Source organism: Sus scrofa, chromosome 13, assembly GCF_000003025.6.
Source record: "Sus scrofa isolate TJ Tabasco breed Duroc chromosome 13, Sscrofa11.1, whole genome shotgun sequence".
Classification (NCBI taxonomy): Eukaryota; Metazoa; Chordata; class Mammalia; order Artiodactyla; family Suidae; genus Sus; species Sus scrofa.
The window spans coordinates 137,343,712-137,364,251 of record NC_010455.5 but is presented as its reverse complement, the minus strand read 5'-3'; the positions used below and the strand labels follow the sequence as shown (position 1 = coordinate 137,364,251).

The 20,540-nt window shown below is 51.5% G+C and overlaps 1 protein-coding gene across 1 annotated transcript in view; it reads left to right on the top strand.

Annotated features, from left to right (window-relative positions):
• The window catches only part of PDIA5 (protein disulfide isomerase family A member 5), a 98,380-nt gene that overhangs the window by 34,214 nt on the left and 43,626 nt on the right, over nucleotides 1-20,540 (top strand). The window contains exons 4-8 of the mRNA XM_003132633.5: nucleotides 1,743-1,826; nucleotides 2,083-2,128; nucleotides 6,054-6,146; nucleotides 8,870-8,930; nucleotides 14,153-14,220. Of these exons, the coding sequence (XP_003132681.3) occupies nucleotides 1,743-1,826; nucleotides 2,083-2,128; nucleotides 6,054-6,146; nucleotides 8,870-8,930; nucleotides 14,153-14,220 (352 nt within the window). The remainder of the gene's footprint in view (nucleotides 1-1,742; nucleotides 1,827-2,082; nucleotides 2,129-6,053; nucleotides 6,147-8,869; nucleotides 8,931-14,152; nucleotides 14,221-20,540) is intronic.

The following is a 20,540-nucleotide window of genomic DNA, read 5'->3' as shown; positions in this document are numbered from 1 at the left end:
GTAAGCGTTGATCCACTTGGCGTGTGGGCTGCCTTTCCAGTGCCTCCTGATGCATGCCCTCGGCCCTTCTGGATCCCCTTTGCACCCCAGCTTATCCCAGCTCTCTGGTCTCCTTATCTTAGAAGGCCCTCCCCACTTTGGGGGGCCAGCCAGAGCCATGTCACTACCCTTTTCCTGCCTGAGTTCATTCTGCAATTCTCGAGTCCCCTGTTGGCTAGGCCGTGAGGTGGAAGCTGCAGTGGCTGCTCTGATGACTGTCATCCGTAGGACCACATGAGGAGGGAAAGCTCTAGGCCTGGGGTGTGGGGGGAGCCTGAAAACACCCGACACTCCCCCTTCCCGCCCACATATACCAGTCCTGAGAGATATGCTTCTTGAATTGCAAATTGCATCTTTACACTTAAAATGAGGTCCCATCATTTTGCTTGTCCATTGAGGAGTGTGGCTTTTGGAGTTGAGCTGAATGGTTTAATGAGTCCATCTGCTTTGGGGCGGGTGCACAGCCGTATGAGGCTGATGGCTGTGGAAGGTGGCGAGGTAGGGAAACAGGTGGGAGTTGACGGGACTTCCGTCAGGTGGCTCTCTTACCTGGCAGAGCAAGGCTTCCCATGAGGGGTAGTCAGTGGGAACCGGTGGGGATCGGGGGACCGAGATACCATCACTGAGTCTGTTGGGATGTGGCAGGAGGGCTGTGGAGTACGGAGCAGGGCCCTGCGGGTGAAGTAGCGGGCTGCCCCGGCTGGCTGTTGGGCAGACTTGGCTGAGCGGGTGAGAGCAGGTAAGGTCTCCAAGGGGGCTGGAAAGCTGAACCTCGTGATAGTGGGAGAGAGGTCAGGGGAAGGAGGAAGAGCCCAGGACAGTGGCAGGCCTCAGAATTACCCTGATGGCTCCTTAAAACACAGTTGACTGGAGGACCCGCTAGGAATTTTGACTAGGTCTGGGATGGGGCTGAGACTTTGCACTTGTCACAGGATCCCGGGTTGTGCTGCTGCTGCTGGTCGAGAGCCCACGTTCTGAGGTCCCTGGTCTAACAGAAAGGGAACCAGGATTAGAGGAGGGCGTGCGTGAGCACTTGGTAAGCAGAGAAGGGCATCCGGCAGACGTTTCTCATTAGAAGAGTTGCGGGGGTCTGACAGTGCAGACGCTAGCGCGTCTCTGAACCCTTCCCTTTCTCCCTTGGCTTTTGTCACTTCCCGGTCAGATTTCATAACCTCTGCAGTATCGTAGGACATTCCCTCCCACCCTGGTGGCATGTGACACACATCAGAGGTTTAAAAAATGAAAACTTGCCAGGGCCGCAGGCAGAGCTTCTGGAGTCACGATCTGGGATGGGCCAGGGAATCAGTATTTAAAAAAAAAAAAAAAACTTCCTCAGGTGATTCTAAAGAGCAGCCAGGACTAGGAACCACTGTTCTGAGTTTGTTTTTCTTCTTAGAATGGGCCATGCGCCCCCTAAGCTTTCGGGTTTTTTTTTTTTCCCCCAGTCTGGACCCATCCCGTTGCTCCTTCCAGGTAGTGATACAACCTTCCCACCTACTTGCCCCTCTTCCCAGATCAGTCCATAACCTCGTGGTTTCTCTCCTTCCTCCAGTTTTCTGAGAACCTGTGTATAGTGACGACCTCTCCTGTATTGAGAATTCTAAGATACCCACTTTATTCTTTGGCCACCAGCAGATTTTACCCTGTCGCCACCTTTGTGAGGTCTGCAGGTACCAGGTGGTCCCCACATTTGTGTCTTTCAGGGACGCAGAGAGTAGGAAATTGTGTAAGAAGATGAAAGTTGACCTGAGCGCAAAGGACAAAAAGGTTGAATTATTCCATTACCAGTAAGTACACGTGGGCATTTCTAATTTCCAAGCAAATGCTGAAAGCTTTCATTGGTATTCTCTGCGAACAGCGATTTTTAGTGAGATTAATTTTATTTCAGAATGATTTTTTCCCCCCAGTGTTTACAATTACTGCTTAAAAAAAAATCTTGAACTGTGTTCAATAGCTGAATCTTATTAAATGCTGCAGGAAACTAAAGGTAAGTGTCTTCACAACCATTCATAAAGTTAACACCTTTTTCTCCTCATTTGACAGGGATGGTGCATTTCATACTGAATATAACCGAGCTGTGACATTTAAGGTAAATTTGCCTCCTCGTTCTTAGCACAGGAGGAAGGGCAGAGAGTAGAGGTGCCCTTCCAGATGACCTGGGGCGGGAGTCTCTTCTCTAGAGTACAGATCAGCAGAACGTCTGGAAAAGTTGTCACTGTTAAACCAGTGGGGATAACCCGCCTTGTAGACAGATTGTGCCTCTGAGGGCAGCTGTCCAGTGAGGCACGTGGCGTCACCCTATCCCTGCAACCACCAAGGTTTGAGCTCCCTTCAGTGTGGCTTCAGAGCCTTCACAGGGTCTCCCACAGGCCGGAGGGGGCTGGCGGTGCCCAGGTTAGCACAGCATGCAGGACCCGGGCAGGGCAACACCTTTGGGGCTGATGCAGCTCGTTATGGATGAGATGCCGAGATCACTGAGATAGATGCTCCCTGCTACAAATCCAGTTCAGGAGATGGAAAAGCATAGGTGAAAATCAGCATGGAGCTTTTTGGTTTCTGTTTGGAGGTTGTGTTCGGTTTAGAGTTAGCTGTGTTTGGAGATCCTGTGACCTGAAGGTGCCATCCTGTTATCACAAAGCAGCCCCCACCCCCTCCACCCCCAGCCTTGAGTCTTTCCGCTGCCTTTGGATTCTCCTCCTTCAACAGGCGCATCCCCTTCCTCAAATCAGCCTCCTTCTGCCTCTGGTCCAGACGGCATCACTCCTCCCTGGCCGCGGCCATGTGTCTCTGCTGTTCTCAGCACATGCTGAGCCCACCCTCTCTGACTCCTGCTTCCCAGACTGTGTTGGACCCTGCGCTCCTCTCTCTGTGTCTCTCTCTTTCCATCTGTTTCCTTCCATCCTTTCCTGTCTGTCCATCTGTCTGTGCAGCTGTCAGTATCACTCTCCCGCTGCCTTTCTCCCCCCTCATCTCCCTGGTCATTTCTTGTTTCTCCGCTAACACTTGTTCTTTTTTAAGTTGCCACAGCTTTTGCCTTATACAGACTCAGCGTGATGACTCATCATCTTAACACCCACTTAGATGCTTAGAGAAAATTCTACCAACTAGAGTTACTTAACCCCCCTTACGCTGTGTTAAGTCGTCAGCTGAAGTCGTTGAAGGGAACACGTGCTCCCCAGGAAGAAGACTTAGCTGGATGGGGTGGGGGAAGATGCTGATGGAAAGAGGTAGCAAGGCTTTTTGGTTTCTGTTTGGAGGTTGTGTTCGGTTTAGAGTTAGCTGGCCTTGGAGGAGTCTGTCCTGGGCTTGTGGAGCAGGGCAGAGCAACTGCTTAGAAGCGTAGTAGCACGAAAGGAGCCCAGGTGGTCTGAGCTCACCTGGGTGGGGGAGGCCGAGTCCTCGCCTCTGTCTGTCTCCTTAACAGAAACCAGGTGAGGGGCATCTGCTTGCTCCCAACCTGATGTAATTTATGCATCAACAAGCTGGAGAAGTGTGCTGAGCATCGTGCAGGATCAGGGTCTTGGGTGGAGAGAAGGCGTCCTTGGTCCCAGGGTCCCCCAAGCCCAAGGGGCCAAAAAGGACAAGGAGAGTCCCTGGGGTCTCAGGTGGAGGGCGGAGGCCGAGGTCCCCATGACTGCCTCATGGCTCCTGCTTCTTGGGGGAGCGGCTGAGACCAAAGCCTCTCTTGATCACCACTTGATTTTCTTGTCATGTTTTTCCTGAGCCTCTATCTCCAGAAAGAGAGGAGCCCCTGGGCGGGGTAGGTGCATGGTCTCAGGCTCAGGGTCTGGCTGTTGTGGCTGTCACCCTGTATGGCTCAGTGGGGACCTGGTGAGAGGGACTAGGGCAGAGGCCCTGGAGTCCAGAGGCCACATAAGTGAGGATTAAGAGCAGGAAACTCTAAAGAGAGGGTCTTCCTGTATGAGCGGTGTTTTGCTTGTCAGCGACTCACCGGCAGAATCCTTACTGTGCATGAGTGGTGAGGACCACAGGTGGCCAGAAGGCAAAATTCAGACGGCCCCCTGTGACCTTCTCCCAAAGCCTGTGGCTGTGGCGTCCCAGCCATGAAGACCCAGCTGTAGGGTGTTGGGCCATTTCCCTGGGAGTCCGTGCACCCCAGGGACGGCTGAGGGCGGGTCCCAGGCGCTCCTCCCTGCAGACCCTCCCACCCACAGTCAGTAGTTAGGCTGATGTGGAGAGAAAGAACCAATGGCTGGATTATCCAGCTTCAACTAGGAGCAATCGTCACCTGAAAAGCAAAAGATTGCTCTCATGAAGGTTTCGATTGTTTCGTTCAAAGAGGTGATTTCCTCCCTTTTTCCATTCCCACCCGTCCTTTTTCCTTGATGCCAAGGCAGGGGTGGGGGCGCTAACCCTTTAACTGGGCTCGTGCTGGGTTAGGACAGGAGCCCCAAGAGCAGTAATTACCTATTTTGAGTTCCTGTTCCCACTGAGAATCTCCTGAAAGCCATGGGCCTGCTCCCAAACAGTTCTTGTGTAGGCAATGGAGGGAGTGAGCCCTATGAGTCTGGGGCTGCCCAGACTCCTGGGTCCACTGTGCACCCTAAATTGAGGATCCCTGCACGGCCATGTGTCCTGAAACAGCAGGCAGGTGGGCACCCATAAGCAGCTTTTCATGTGGCTGGTCCGCCAGTGCCTCTGTGGCTGGGGGTGAGTGGCTTTCTGGACAGCCCTGCTGGTTCTGCTTCAGCTTGTATTGTCACAGGGAAGCTTTGGCATGGGGCTAAGAAAAGGCCAGTCTGCCTTTGCCTGGTGGAAACGGCCCTCTTCTCTTGCCAGCGGGCATTTCACAGCTCTGTTTGTACCAACAGGGAGCATTACCTGAATGAAATCCTGCACAGTCCTGGCTGTCGCCCACTCTCCCATAGTAGCTCTTTCCAAACAGAATTTCTAGAAATAGCAAGCCTCTCTGAGGTCCTCTGTGTGTGACCCGTGGGTGGGCTGAATGCGCAGCCTCGCTAAGAGGGTGTTTCCTTTCTCGCCGCAGACCTTCCTCCCTCCCCTGGCACACCGAGTTCATCATCTGCTCACTGGAGCTCGGTCAGAGTGGGCAGAAGTAGCAGAATCTTGCATCCAGTTGGCGGATACTGTGGGCTCTGTCTGTTGACATGGAGGCCAGCAGCTCCCTCCCAGGGTTGGAGAGATGGAGGCTCCAGCTGGTTTCTGGTGTCACTTTCTGGCTTCCAGAGACTTTGAGCACCATTTCCCAGGTGGCCGAGAGGAAAAGGAATGCTCATTTGTCCTGGCCCAGTGAAGTGGGGTGGGGCGGAGGGACGTGCTCCCTGTTCCCGCCCTGTGTGTGTCCTACCCGAAGGAGCAGAGATTAAGTCACTAGTCCACATGACAAAGGCTAGTTGAACCCTTTATCCCAGGGTCTTTGTCCATCTAGAAGGAGGTCTTCAAGGAGAGAAGTCCAGGGACCAGGGGGCCACGTTGATGAGCACCCTGCCCTGGGGGCCTCGCCCCTGTGCCCCACAGAGGATGATCAGGATTTAATGCACTTCCCAACCAGTTTAGCTCTTGAAATACCAAGCAGGGGTGATTAGTAGCTTGTGCTATTTGATGGTTTTAGTGGCTACCTGTGAACCGGAGGCATCTGCTTTGTGTGGGACTGGAGACCTTTATTCAAATCAAGCAGAGAGACTTTGAGGAGCAGATAAGATTTACTAGAAGCATGTGCCTCTTTTTTGAATAAACCAACTATCTCAGGCTTCCTCTCTCTTGTTCATTAAGAAGCACAGTAGGTATGGATCAGCAGGCCAGCGTTAGGTGTCATGTGGCTAGAAATTCCTGGTGGGGTGTATTTTTAGAGTCCTTAGCAGTGCTGTCAGTGGGTGATGAGATGGCATGTCCCCAAATGTTGGCCCTTAGGTTACATACACCTGGTTTCAGGCACGTGGGTCTCCAGGCAAGAAATGGGGCGGTTCCCGATTCTCCCACCTCCCTCTCTTCCAGGCTAAAATGAGTTTTCCCTTCTCTCTTCTTTTCCTCAGTCCATAGTGGCCTTTTTGAAGGATCCAAAAGGGCCCCCACTGTGGGAGGAAGATCCTGGAGCCAAAGATGTTGTCCACATTGACAGTGAAAAGGTAATTTTCCCTTATCAATTCCTGTGGGCTCTGGAAGCCTCCCCCTAGCCAGGGTCTCCCAGGAGAGATGCTTAGGGAACTGAGAAGTGGGGGTACTCTGGGACTGCCAGGGGACCTGGGCCGGGGCCCTAACATTTGATACCCCTTCCCAGTTCCAGGACGGAACCGGCAGGAGATTATAGGCTGCTCAAGCTCTTCCTCTGCTCTTCACCGCCTTATATCATGTATTTTAACAAGTTTAGACTTTCTTTATAGGAATATCGGTTTTAACTGTTTTCTCCTTATTATGTTATCTGATTGTTGCTAGGATTGCCTTTGAGGGTTTTTGGGGGGTTTTTTTGGTTTGTTTTTTTGTTTTTTTTTGCTTTTTCCTTAACCCACTGAGCAAGGCCAGGGATTGAACACGAGTCCTCATGGATACTAGTTGGATTATGTTTCCGCCGTGCAACAACAGGAACTCCCTTTTTTTTTCTTCTTCTTCAGTTTCTGGATCCGGCTGGGGCAGGGGGGTGGGGGTGGAAGTGTGTTTCTGATGTCCAGCCTTTGGACAACCTTGACCCTCCTTGTTTAGAAGCCTGCCCTGCCTGATGGATTATGCACCTTTGTCCACGGGCACCTGTGTTTGTATCACACACAGATGTGTGCCTTGTCTGTCCCTCCACATTGGGGCGGGCAAGAACTCTGTCACATTTCAAGTGGTCTGTGAGACAGGCGGTGCTTTTTTGTAATGGAAGGAAAATGTTCTTTTCTCTCTTTTTTTTGGTTTGTTTTTATCTTGATAACAAAAAAATGTGCCTTTTATCTTCCTCTGCCTCCTCTCCCTTCTCATTAAAATTATTGACTCTTAATGCTTGTTAGATCAGAAGAAAATGATGCCATTTATACTTTCTGGCAGAGGGATCATGGCCTGTTTAAGTGAGCCTTTCGAATTAAGGGGCTGGGCATCAATATCACTGGGATAGACATGCCAGTGTCATCAGCTAGATGATGAAGCCGTTTGAAAAGGCTTCTTGGGGAGAGGATGAGGGGCAGGTGTCAGGCAATGTGGGCACCAGTGCTAGAGCCATCAAAAGACAAACAACCTAAACCGATTGTTTCTCCAGGATAGATTTTGTAATAATAACATGTTTTCAGCCTCTCTGGAAGGCGATTGCCTACCACCTCCCTCCCCTAAAACCTTCATGTCCTGAAACTCCTAAAAATTGCTCTTTTGTAACTAGAAATCTTTTTGCTTTTTAGGGCCACACTCATGCATACGGAGGTTCCCAGGCAAGGGGTCGAAGCAGAGCTGCAGCTGCTGGCCACAGCACAGGATCCAAGCCATGTCTGCAACCTACACCACAGCTCACGGCAACGCCAGATCCTTAACCCACTGAGTGAGGCCAGGGATCAAACCCGCAATCTCATGGTTACTAGTCTGATTCATTTCCACTGCACCACAATGGGAACTCCTGTAATCTTTTTTCATATGACCAAAAAATTATAAGTAATATATATTCATTGCTGAAAACTTAGAAAACACAGCTTAACTATAAAAAGTATATATCATCCCATTCCTCCCACTGAGAGATACCCACTGCCAGTATTTTCTGTAGCTTTTCAGGCTTTCAACATAATGCACACATAAATATTTTTACTCACAAAAGTGTCATTATATTTTATATGCTATTTTCTTAACTTGCCCCCTCCCGCACTTAATGTAACACACACTTCTTATTGTGACATTAAATATTCTTCTTCACCGGTCTTAACGATGCAGTAGTGTTCCATTGTGCGGGAGGTGCCATCATCTGTTTACCTAATGCCTTGTTGCTGCCAGAGAGCTGCATTTTTGAAATGTCCTCTTATTTTCCTTATTATTCAAAAAAAGGAAAACCTCTAATTTTCTTCCATGGAAACTGGTTAGAGGAGCTTATTTTAATCAAAATATGCTCTGTCATGGTGCTGCTCCACAGTCCTTGATGGATCTGCTTTTTCCTGAACATCATTGACTCTGGTTGGAAGAAAAGTCTCCTCCCCTGCTTTGCATGAAGTCTCTCCCTCCATTAGCACTGCTGTGACCATTTGTCTTTTTGCATTTATTGTATTCATTTAACAAATAATTATACATTGCCTGATCACAAGCCAGGTGCTGTTCTCAGGGTTTACAGGTACACATGCTCCGTTTGTCTGTAGCCTCCTGGGGCCGGGGTTCATCTCATCCTTATGCTCCCGGGTGCAGCATGTTCTCCTGGGGCCCTGGATGATGGAGAGGCTGGTCCAGGGAAGATTCCTGGGGGATGGGTTAACCCCTTGTTAGGGGACGAGCAGATCCTCATCTGGTCAGGTCGGGCTTCCTTGAAAACAAGCACCCACCACAGCAGGACCGTGCCAAGATCCCATGAGACAGCCTCATGGGACACAGCTCCTCACAGTCCTTTAACTGTTCAGCTGGAGCTCAAAGTGAGGCTGGTGGCCTAGGCCTGCTTGCTTCATCCCACCACGTCGCCATTTGTCCCCTCTGTTTCCCCATCTGTAACCTGCAACGTGGCTAGAATAGATGGTCTCTGAGGGTCTTTCAGCTCCTGCTGGGCCAGGACTCTGCACTGCGCCCCCAGTCCCCAAGTCAGACCATGGGATTTCCGAAGTGCTCGCCTTGTCCTCCCTCCAGTGGGTCCCCAGGGATGTCACCTCTGTCCTGTGTTGTGTGTGATGTGTAACCTGCTGTGTTCTCTGTATCTCAGGACTTCAGACGGCTCCTGAAGAAGGAAGAGAAGCCGATCCTCATGATGTTTTATGCTTCCTGTGAGTGACTTTCTTCCTCGGGCTTGAGTGAGACATTTAGACTGGGTGGGGTTGCTGGGGTCACCAGGGCAACTGGGAAGTAGCCCCGGGTTTCTCACTCAGAATACCAACATGGTACTCACTCCATCTCTCCGCCTGCGCCTCTCTGCATCTGGCTCTGCCCCTCCCACCGTCCACGTCTGTTTTTCTCTCACTGGCATCATGTCCTACTGCTCTCATCACCCAGTGGCAACATGGGTCTCTGCTCCAGGCACCTCCACCCTACCCGCCCTCTGCTTCCTGTGAGCCTGGAGCCTCAGGGCAGCTGCTCGCCCACCTCTGGCTCCTGTGTGCCTCTTTACTGGGAGAGTTGAGGGCATCAGGACCTGGGAGAAAGGGCCCAGTATGGGGGTTCCGTCTCCGTAGGAGGCAAGGGGCTGTAGGAACACCAGAAGGATCACTAAGATGACAACCAGAAGACCCGGGTTCTGGTTCCAGCTGTGCCACCAGCAAGCTGGGTGACCTTGGTCGAGTCCTTTGCCACTCTGTGCCTCCTTTTCCATTTCTGTAAAAGCAGGAAGGGCTTGAATCAGAGCAGTGGCTTTCAAATTTTTTGGCTGCATGTTGTAATATTAGACATATTTTACATTGCAACCCTGTACTGTAAGTGTACATACACTATATATAACGAAGCTGAAAGTTTCATAAACCACGTTTACCCTTACTACTTGCCATCCACTCTGCTGGATGCAATGCACACTGATACTTTCTTTTTTATTCTGTTTTATTTAAAAATTAATTGGTTTTTCCTACTATTTCCTCACCCTCTAATAAAGGGTCAGCAAATCATGGCCTGTTGGGCTCGCTGCCCTTTTTTTTTTTTTTTTGGTAAATTAATTTTTGTTGGAACACAGTCACATCTATTCGTTTACATAATGTCTGTGGCTGCTTTCAAGCTGCAGCTGTGGAGCTGAGTAGTTGTTAGTATGTCCTCAGAGCCACAGATATTCCCCTGTCTGGGCCACCCCTGAAGTTTAACTGGTCCCCAGCCACAGATTGAAAAACCTCGAATTAGAGCCTGTGAATGGCCGTTAGAGCTGTATCTCTGTGAACTGCATGTGCCTTTAGGAGGAGTTCCCATTGTGGCACAACAGAAACGAATCCAACTGGTATCCATCAGGATGTGGGTTCAATCCCTGACCTTGCGCAGTGAGTCAGGGATCCCACATTTCTGTGGCTGTGATGTAGGCTGGCAGCTACAGCTCCGATTCCACTCCTAGCCTGGGACCTCCATATGCCACAGGTGTGGCCCTAAAAAAAAAAAAAAGAACCAACCAAACAAAACAAAACACAAGAGCCTTCAGGAAGCCAGAGGATCAAAGGCCAGAGTGAGAGGGGCTGTGTGTGATGGAAGGTGGGTGTGCCCAGGTGTGTCTGTGGCTTGAGGGGGTAGCACAGGCTGTGTCCCCAGGGTACTATTTATTCTTGAAAGCTTTCTTCCAATCCCCCTTTTCTTTTCTTTGGTCTTTTTAGGGCCGCACCCTTGGCATATGGAAGTTCCCCGACTAGAGATCCAATTAGAGCTATAGCTGCCAGCCTACACAACAGCCACAGCAGCGCCAGATCTGAACCATGTCTGTGACCTACACCACAGCCCATGGCAATGCCAGATCCTTAACCCACTGAGAGAGGTCAGGGATGGAGCCCATGTCTTCACGGATAGTAGTCATTGTTACTGCTGAGCCATGACGGGAACTCCTAATCCCCCTTTTCTGAGAAGTTCTCCCAATAAAGGCCCCTTCCTTCTCAACCCTGGTGACCATGCCTCCCTAAGCTGGTTACCCTTCTCCGGCATTCTGGAGGTTCTGCCAAAGTGGGGCCTGTGGCTTGTTCACTGTGACAGCGGCCTCTCCCCAGCCTGTGTTGATTGCTCGTGACCCCTGCCCCCCCCACCTTCCCCCAGCACCTCCCTGCCTCAGGGGTGCGCCTGCCTGTGGAAAGAGGCCCTGGTGTCCCACTTCCTGTTAGAGCTGGCTCTGCCCAGGAAGTCTGCACCTTAACCCAGCTCGTTCTCTCCATTAAAGGTCACTGTTTGGTTTCACGCTTTTTTATTTCTCCTTGGAGAGGTCATAGTACCTGCCCAGCTGTGAATTGCTTCAGGAATCGTCCTGCTGCACACCCCCCTGAGGACAGCCTCCTTTGGTTTATCTCAGAACCTTCAGGTCTCAACACAGTGGTTGAATGAGACTAATTCGGGGTAGATGTCGGTACACAGTACATGTCACAAGGCAGGATCATGGTATAACCTTGCAGGGTTCAGTGTGATGACACTGGGTAGTCACTTACAGAGAGAGGTTCACTAGCAGTGTGCACCTGAGTGTGTGTGTCACACACATCCTCCCGCCCCTGACTCCCCAGGCTGCCATTCTAGTCATCATAGAGCCGTGAGCAGGATTATCATCTTTATAGGCTAGAAAGCTGGGACGGGAGAAGCTAGGTTCCTTGTAGGTGTCACAGAGCAGTAGAGGGGAGGGAAGGAGAAAACTGGGAGCTGTTAAGTCTACACCTCTAAGGGGTCACATTGGATGGCCTCCTGGCTCCCAGGTATCCCCAGACTGAGTTGTTGTTTTTAATGAATCAAACTTGTGCTTTTATTATATTAGTCCATTCAAACCCTCATGTCCTTATAATTCAGCTTATTCCTGGGAAATACCAGTTCCTTAACAGGGAGGCTTTCAGGACTCTGATCCTTTGACTACCGTGGGGGTGAATGATCCCAAAGGCAGTGGGAGCCTTTAGTTGTGACAAGAAATCTGAGTCCCCAGGACGTTCAAATGACTCAGGAAATGTTCATTGACTATATTAATGAGACGATAAAAGGGCCGGTGCTCTAACTTTTGGGGTTTGAGAATGATAATTAGTCTCTTCTCTTCCCCTGCCTCCCAGTTGAATCAGTTGAAAGATAAGCTCAGATAGGGCTCACAGCACCAGCTCTGCTTTTGGTCAAGTTCAAGTGGCAACTGGCTTGACCTCAAGCTTCCTATTACTCTTCCATCACCTCTTCCCTCCAATAACTTCTTCCCTTGGTACCGCTGGCCTCCACCCATGGGGACAGCTGGCTGACTCACCACCACCTGTTAAGGGGCTGTGGGGGATAGTGTTTCAGACCACAGACAGGCAGAGCTGGAGGAGAGAAGCCACACCTGCAAGGACAGGTGATGAGCTGACTGCTGCCTGTGACCCAGTGGGTGTCAGACTCCCCCATCTTATCAAGCCACTGCCGGAAAGTAGGTGAGGGGATTCAGGTGTGCCCCCCTCATCTTCCCCTCTGACATCCCCGTCCCCATGCAGGTGTTTCCCCACCATGGCCTGGGAGGCAGACTCTCAGGCCTTGGGTTGACAGAGGCTTCCCCGCTGGTGCCTGGTTCTGCCCGGCCTCCCAGGTGTTGGCTCTGGCCCTCAGCCTGCAGGGCAGGTGCTGCCTCCACCTCACAGATGGGGAAGCTGAGGCTCAAAGTGCTCATATCACCAGCCCAGGTCACACAGGCAGAGGTGGCCAAGTGGTGATGCAGACCTGGGTCTCGTTCTCAACACAGCCGAGCTCCTTCCTCTGTCTCTGCCCTGCAGCCTCCCATCCCTACCACGCGGCATCCACTTCGTGGAGCTTGGGCATCCCAGGAGTTGGCATCACTGTCTCTGTTTCCACTTTCCTCCCCAAATCCCTACAGTGGGAACAAGCCCCTGTCAGGTGTCATATTCTTTCTTTCCCAGTGCTTGTGGGGATCATGCTGTGGGCAGCTACCCGGGAGAAGTGCCTTTTGTCCCCTGAGAGCAGAGCTATGGGATCATGCTGCAGGCTGACCTCACAGACACCCCAAGTCTGAGCACGAACTCGTGGCATCAACTGAAGTCCAGGCTTAATGTGCTTGTGTGTGTGTGTGTGTGTGTGTGTGTGTGTGTCCATCTGTCTGGCAGGCAGGGATGTCGAGGAGGGGGCTGTGGGCATGTTGAGAGTTGATGTCAAAATCCTACATCACATCTTGTCCAGTTGACTTGGTGCTGGGTGGTTCAGGTGGGCCGTGGGGAGTCTTGACCTGCTCGGCTCTCCAGTGTCTGTATCTGGCCCAGTGGGTGAGAGCACCTCTCTGATCTGTGCTCCAAGGCATTAGCTAAACGTGGATTAGAGCTTGTCAGCCTGCGGCTGCGTGGCCCTGGCCCCACTCTGCCGTATTGAGTTGACATCCAGCCTGATGCAAGGTTCCAGGCAGCGCTGATGTCCGTGGCCTTCAGAAGCCTCTCAAAGCCTGATTTGCAGCATAGCGGCTGTCAGACAGTGTAAGGGCCTTGCATGTCAGAATTCCTCCTGTCTGAGGACGGGTGCCTGTGTCTTCTGTGGGGACAGTGCTTATGTGTGGCTTGTTCTGGTGGAAGGGGAGGGGTGGGTTGAACTCAGTCTCTCTAAAGTAGTAGTGGGTATTTGGAGGCTGGTTATCTTGGCCCTGAACCCCCTAGGCTTGGGGGCTTTGCCAGGGCAGGAGTGTGACCGTTGTAGACCTCAGGACCCCAGAGAACCTTGAGCCAAAGACATCAGCCCTGGCCTCTGAGCTGGAAGGGGCCTGAGGTCATCTGGCCCAAACCCCAGGAAGGGGCAGCAGCCCAGAGAGAGGAGGTGGCCTGTGCGGGGCCATCCAGCCTGTCAGGGGAGGATAAGGACCAGGGTCTGATCCTGGCCGGCTCGGCTGCCTCTCGTCATAGCGTGATTATCCTTGCTAATGAAGGAAAAGAGCCATGAAGTCCCCAAAACCACTGTATTTTTGGTTGCACATTTTTTCTCCTAAGAGCGTTTGACTCAGGTTCTTCTGCAGCCCCTGGCTGGGCAGCGAGGGCAGGCTTTTCACTGTGCCTGAAGGGTGTGCTTTCCTGGCTCCCTGAATTCCTGGGGAACTCATCATCAGCTCTCAATTATCCAGTGCTTTGCCCTCTCCCAGCTGCATCAGGTTTGCTTGTCAGTCTCACGTTTATGGAGTGACTGCTGGGCTGGGTCTTTCCTGCAGTGGAGATTGTAAGCTCTTGGGGGTCGTGGGGGCGAGGGCCTCTACCTCCGCTGCTGTGTTCCCAGAGCCTGGGGTGCTCCTGCCTCTGGAGGCGGGATAAATGCTGGCTGGCAGAGTCAGCCTGAGGGGAGAGAGGGTGGAGCACAGGGTGCATTGTAACCCTTTGGTTTTTCTCCTGCCGGTGACTAGGGTGCAGCGTGTGCAAGAGGATAATGCCGCATTTCCAGAAGGCTGCAACTCAGCTGCGAGGCCAGTTCGTAAGTGAGGCGCCATGAGCCAGGCAGGGCTGGCTGCTGGCTCTGGACTTCCCCCTCTCACTTGGGGAGATGGCAGAGGAGGGGTGCACCAGGCCGGGGAGAAGGCAGGTTTTGAAATCATGAGAAGGACTTATTTTATTAATGTTACCCCTGCTGCCCCTGGCTTGTGATTCGGAGACCTGTCCTCAGGAGATGTTGAGAACTCCCCAGAATTGCTGGGACCTGGAGTATTTGGCACCTGTCAAAGGCCCCTGATGGAATAGCTAGGGAGCCAGCAAGAAGCGCACATGGTGCTGCCGGAAGACTAGGGGCCCGCCACAGACCATCAGGGCTCCAGAGTGAGGGGGCTGGGCTCTACGACAGGTGAGGCTTCCAATGTCGGGGAGCCCAGTGGCAGAAAAAGGGGCACGGTGACTCCGGTGGTGAGCCCAAAGCCCAAACAGGTCCATGAGGCAGCCTCCTGCCAGGCTGGCAGGACTCAGTAGGGCAGGAGGAACATTGGAACCCCAGCAAAAGAAAGGGGTCCAGGTGGGGAGCCAGAGACCTGAGCACACAGGTTCTCTGAAGGAGAGCATGCACGGGGCCGGACGGGAGATAAGGCTGTCTCAGGGATGCCCACTTTTAGGAGACAGGAGGGAAAGGGGAGCCACTGAGGAAGCGGGCCTTCAGAGTAGAGCACTGAGGATGCTCCATGGGAGGAGGGGAGGCCAGGCAGTCAGACCTCATCAGGGCTGAACATTGGTCACTGATGGTTCTGGTCCTGGTCCTGGTCCTGTGTCTCCCCTGCCCTGCCAGGCTCTTCTATGCTGTAGGTCTGTCCACGTTTGCACTTAAAACTCTGAACCACAGCGGTTTGGCGGGTTTTGTTTGGTTGTGGGTGTTTGGTTTTTTGTTTTGTCTTTTGCTTTTTCTTTTTGGTGGCACCAGAAAAATAACTGCTTGCTCCTCTAGAGAGTGTGGAAAAATCATATGCCTTTCATGAAAGTCATCAGGAGGAGCCATGCCAGTGGGGCTGGCCAAAGTCCCACTAAGAGAGTCCTGAGATCTTCAAATTGCATCATGATCTTTATGCATCAGATTAAGTTGGTGATGGGTTCAAGCTGAATTTAAGAAATGGCAGCACCCAAGCATGGCGACAGCCCTGCCAGCCGGTGCCAGGATTGGGTTGCAAAGAACCAGGTGCTTTCTCTCTTCTGACCTCTTTTCTGGGGCAACACCAGGGTCCTGCTTCTTTCTCACTAGTGAATTTTTAGCAGACTTGCCTAGAGACGTTTGGCCCTGGGGCACACATACCTCTCTCTGGGGAAGTTTCACTTCACATTTTGGGGCCTCAGTAGATACCATATTTTAAGATTATTTCGCCTGGAGAAAAGACTTAATTACCCAGAGTTCTCCAACTGCACCAGCATACACTTAGATAAGTACTCAGCTCACCATCCAAACATTGTGGTGCAGTGGCAGAAGGAGTCGCGCAGCCCCTATCAGGTGACAGATTAGCTGGCCAGCCCATCAAAGCAGGTTACATCACCTTCTGGAAGATTCTCGGCCAATGCCGCCTCCACCTGCCAAATTCCGCATTCCTCCAGAGGCTGATCCTGCCGTGCGTGGTCGTGTCTGCTCGTCTTTGCCTTTGTTCTGGATGACTTTGTCCCCCAGTTTATACGAACTATGATCAGAGCGTCTCACTGAGATGTGAGCAACTTGAGCGCAGCGGCTTTGTTTGATTCATGTCCGTTTCTTCAGTGCAAAGCATGGGCCAGGCTCGAGTAGGTGTCCAACACATGCTGACGTGTGAATGCATGAGTGTGTGGCTTCCCACACCACCTGGGTATGCTTTATTTTAAGCTCTATGTTGTCAGTAAAAACCATGCTTCCCTTTTTAAAGGGATCCAGAGCATTAGTTACTAAGGACGGAGCAAAGTAGGAAGGACATTTGTGGGACAAGGACCTTCTTCCCTGGCCCCGGGTTCGCACGAGGACCCTTGGCAAGGTTAGCCCTGAAGGTTACTTGTTAAGGGCACCTGCTTCCAGAAAAACAGAAAACCCAGTGCCTGCTTTTCCTGCCTAAGCCCAGGTCAAGAAACATAAGAGGTGACCCTCCTGGTTCCCTAGACAACGTTTTAGAAAAGTCAGTGGAATTGTCCAGGTACCCAGAGATCTTGGCCATCAAGCCCAGCTTTGGCTGGGTGTTAGTTACCTTGGCCTAAGGCATCTGTGTTATGTGAACTCATCTATTTCTTTGTGTCTGTATTTTCTTTTTTCTTTTCTTGGGGGGTGGGGTGGGGCCGGGGGGGGCACACCTACAGCACTTGGAAGTTCCTGGGCCAGGGATCGAACCTACGCCACAGCAATGATTCGGACCACTGCAGTGACAACACTGGATCCTTAACCCACTGCACCACAAGAGAACTTCTCCTTGGAGTTCCCTTTGTGGCGCTGCAGAAATGAATCCACCTAGTATCCATGAGGATGTGGGTTCGATCCCTGGCCTTGCTCAGTAGGTTAGGGCTCAAGTGTTGGCTATGGCTGTGGCGTAGGCCGGCAGCTGTAGCTCCGATTCACCCCCTAGCCTGCGAACCTCCATATGTCATAGGTGTAGCCAGAGAGAGCTCCTCCTTGCTTCTGTATTTTCCCACTTGGGGTTTGTTTTGTTCTGTTTTTCTCCTACTTTCTTAGGAAAACACTTTGGAAAAGTTCTCACCCTTTCCCAGCACCATGAGGGGGGAAGGGTCCTGGCCACCATGCACACCACCTACTTCTGGTGGCCAGGGCTCAGGGTGCAGCCACAGCTCCCCAGGAGTAGGGCAGCCAGAGGTGTAGGTTCCTTTCTGTCCTCACACACAGGGCAGAGATGGGCTGCTAGTCTCCAGAAATCAAAAGCTCACTCCCTCCCCACTGCTGAAATGAGGGGAGATTCACTCCTCTTGGGTCCTCTTCATCTCTGTCATCTTTGAGTCCTTTCTGGCGGCCGTGTCCATGGCAGGGGTCAGAAACCTTTCTCCTCTGCAGATTTCTTGGGAGGTGTCCAACCCGGTGATGTCATTCAGACGGCAGCCAGGCTGGGTCAGGGATGCACGGCCTTTGCCATTTTCCAAGCTCAGATCTCCCTCTTTTTTTTTTTTTTTTTTTTTTTTTTTTTTTTTTTTGCTATCACTGATGTCTGGTGAATCATCGGCATCTGGCCCATCTACTCCTGCTCGTTGACATCCTCATCATCAGCTGCCGCTGCTCCCGAAGAGCAGCCATCAGGACCAGCCCCTCCCCATCTACCTCTTCTTCCCAACCTTGCCAGTTACCGACGTCCACACTGAGTCTTTTATTAACCTTGGCCATGATGGGCTATCTGGGTGTGTAACAGTGGAATGGGTCAGTCTTGGTGACAGATTTGTACAGATCAGACTCCAGCGCTGGCTGTCACTAACCACCTGGCAGATCTTGAGCAAATAACCGTGGAGCCTCCGTTTCCCGCCCCCATAAAACGGAGGCGAGAACGCCAAAGCCAGCCCATCTCCTGAGTTGTTGGAAGAGTGAACGGGCTGGTGCGTGGAGACAGCTCTGTAACCTGCAGATGCTTCACAGATACAGATGGTTGACACTCCACCGGCTCCCCCTGCTCTGTGCTCACTGCTCCTTCCACTTACTAAAGGGGGCGCACCCAAGGCTCTACTTTCCAGCTTCTTTTCTTATTAACACCTTGGAGCAAGGAGAGCACTGTGCTCTCCTAGTCCCGCATGGTCCATCCCTCAGTGGTTTTTATCTACATCTGTAGCTTCAACAGAAAGCAGCTCCACGGAGCCTGCGTCTCTGAGCTCCATTGCTACGTGTCAGACTTCTTGTTTGACATCTTGGTCTGCATTTTTCTCCCTGGGTCTCAAATGCAGGATGTCTAAAATGAAATTCACTGTCTCTCTGTCTGGCAGACGGCCCGTTTTCCTTCATGACGCCTCCTGAGCACCATGGGCTGCTCTGCCAGTGTGCCTTTTTGCCAGGCCATCATCCTCCATTGTTCCCCTGCTCTCCATGGGGTGGTTGCCAAAGAGTGCACACCTGTCTCCCTAACCCACAACTTGCATCTTACCACCCGGCCACTGTAATTCACCAAATGCAGCTGGAAACCCCCCAAAGCTCTCCGCACCTCTCAAATGAAGTCCTGGTTTCTTAGGCATTAAAGCCTGGTCCATAGCCACCTCTGACCTTGCTCAGCCTTCTGTCCCTGCTCCTTCCTGTGTGCCATGCAGTCTACCCAAAATGGTCCCCACTTCTTGAACTGCATCCTGCTTTGTCTTGCTTCCGTTTTCTCTTCCTAGAATGTCTGTGGAAGTTGTTCCCTTGGGGACCGCCAGCTCACACACTCCTGCTTGTGGCGTTTTCATGATGGTTCCCGTCACAGCACGGGCTGCACATGAGGAAGCTTGTGCCGGGCCAGCTCACCAGTCTCAGGCACACACGGCTCAGTGGCAGGCACTGTGGCCCTGACCCCTCCTTAGGTGGAGACTAGTTTTGTCTCATTCAGATTCACATACTCCAGAAGGTGTTTGTAAGTAGTTGTTCAAAAAATAGTTAATCTCATTAACTAGTAAATGCCCCCAAAGTAGTGAAAAGAGCTACAGAAACTCAGAGGACCCAGAGTTCATCATAAGCAAAGGTGGCTTGGAAAGGCTGCCGAGGGAGGGTGGGGTTTGATTTGCCTTAAAGGATGGATGAGTGTTGGGTGGTAGCCAAGAGAGGGCGCGTGGGCATCTTGAGCAATGGGGACTGTAAGATGCGGGCTGGGAGAGCACAGCGTGGGCTGGGAATGTGAGCAGGTTTGCAGAGCCTCTTGGTGGCGTTAGTGAAAATGACCAACACGTTTTGAGGATTGTAGATACTTGTACTACCTCATTTAATCACAGCAACCAGAAGGGGGGCTGCAGACGGGGAAACTGAGGCACAGAGGCAACTGCGACTTGTTCAAGGAAAGGAGCTGCTGATAGGGAGTTAGGCGTCAAGTCCAGCATCTGGACCCCCGAGCCCAAGCTCCTAGCTACTGTGGATGTTCCCCTGCAAGGGGCCTCAGACAGTGAATGGTGCAGCTTCCTCCCTGTGTCAAAATCTCAGACCATCTCATTCCTAGGAGAATAAAAAATCTAGACCCTAGCAGGTGTACAATTAAGGGTTTTGTAGGCAAGAAGAATTCAACAGTGAGATAGGGACCATATGGTCTTGGAGTGTGCAGTTAGGCTTTAGCCTGCATTCAGTGGAATTGAAAGGTTTTATGCAGGGAAGTGATGTAATGAAAGAGGAGGATGTGGAAGATTAATCTTGTGGTGAATGTGCACTGACACTGGGGAGATCAATTAGACATAAAAAAAGAACTTTCAAGTAGACAATTATTACTGGAACAGGCTGCTGAATCAGTCTGGGGAAATGAGCAGAAGGACTTTTAGAAGGTTCCAAGGCTTCTAGTAGGTTTTGTCTCAGGCTTATTTTCCCTCTATTCCTAGTAGCATCCAGAATGGGCCGGGAGGAAAAAAAAAAAAAAAAATCGGATTTAGCAAGCATTTATTGTGTGCCTGCCAGGCCCTGTGTATGCCAGGCACTGTGCTGGGTACTTAAACAGGTTGAAGAGACAGTCTAGATGCCCCTAGGGATGGATCGGCCAGAGGCACAGCTGGCTCCCATCAGCCAGGATTTTGTAGGAAATAAAGAATTTGATCACCAGTTTTATGCTAGAACAGGGGTCATCTATTAAGAGCCTTGTGATAGTCTCATCACCCGTATCTTCCACACAAGGTCATGTGACTACCAAGTAGAATCCATCTTTTTTTTTTTGTCTTTTCGACTTTTCTAGGGCCACACCTGTGGCATATGGAGGTTCCCAGGCTAGGGGTTGAATCGGAGCTGTAGCCACTGGCTTACGCCACAGCCATAGCAGTGCGGGATCCAAGCTGCGTCTGTGACCTACACCACAGCTCATGGCAATGCCAGGTCCTTAACCCACTGAGCAAGGCCAGGGATTGAACTCGCAACTTTGTGGTTTCTAGTCGGATTCATTAACCACTGAGCTGTGATGGGAATTCCAAAGCTATCTTTTGAGTCAAGTTCATTGCCCACCGAGACTTCTAGTTCCTCTTTTCTCTCCCTGCACCACCTTATGTATTGTTCAGGAAAATTCCACTTCCTGGTCTCTTCTCCCAGCTTCTTTAACTACAGCTGGCACTTTTGAGCTCCCTCTCCTGTCTCTTCCATCCCCCCCCCTGCTTTGTGGAACAGTCTTCCTGCATCTGGCCACACCGTGTTCTCTTCTGACAACAGATTCAAAGTCCTCTTTCCGGGCACCT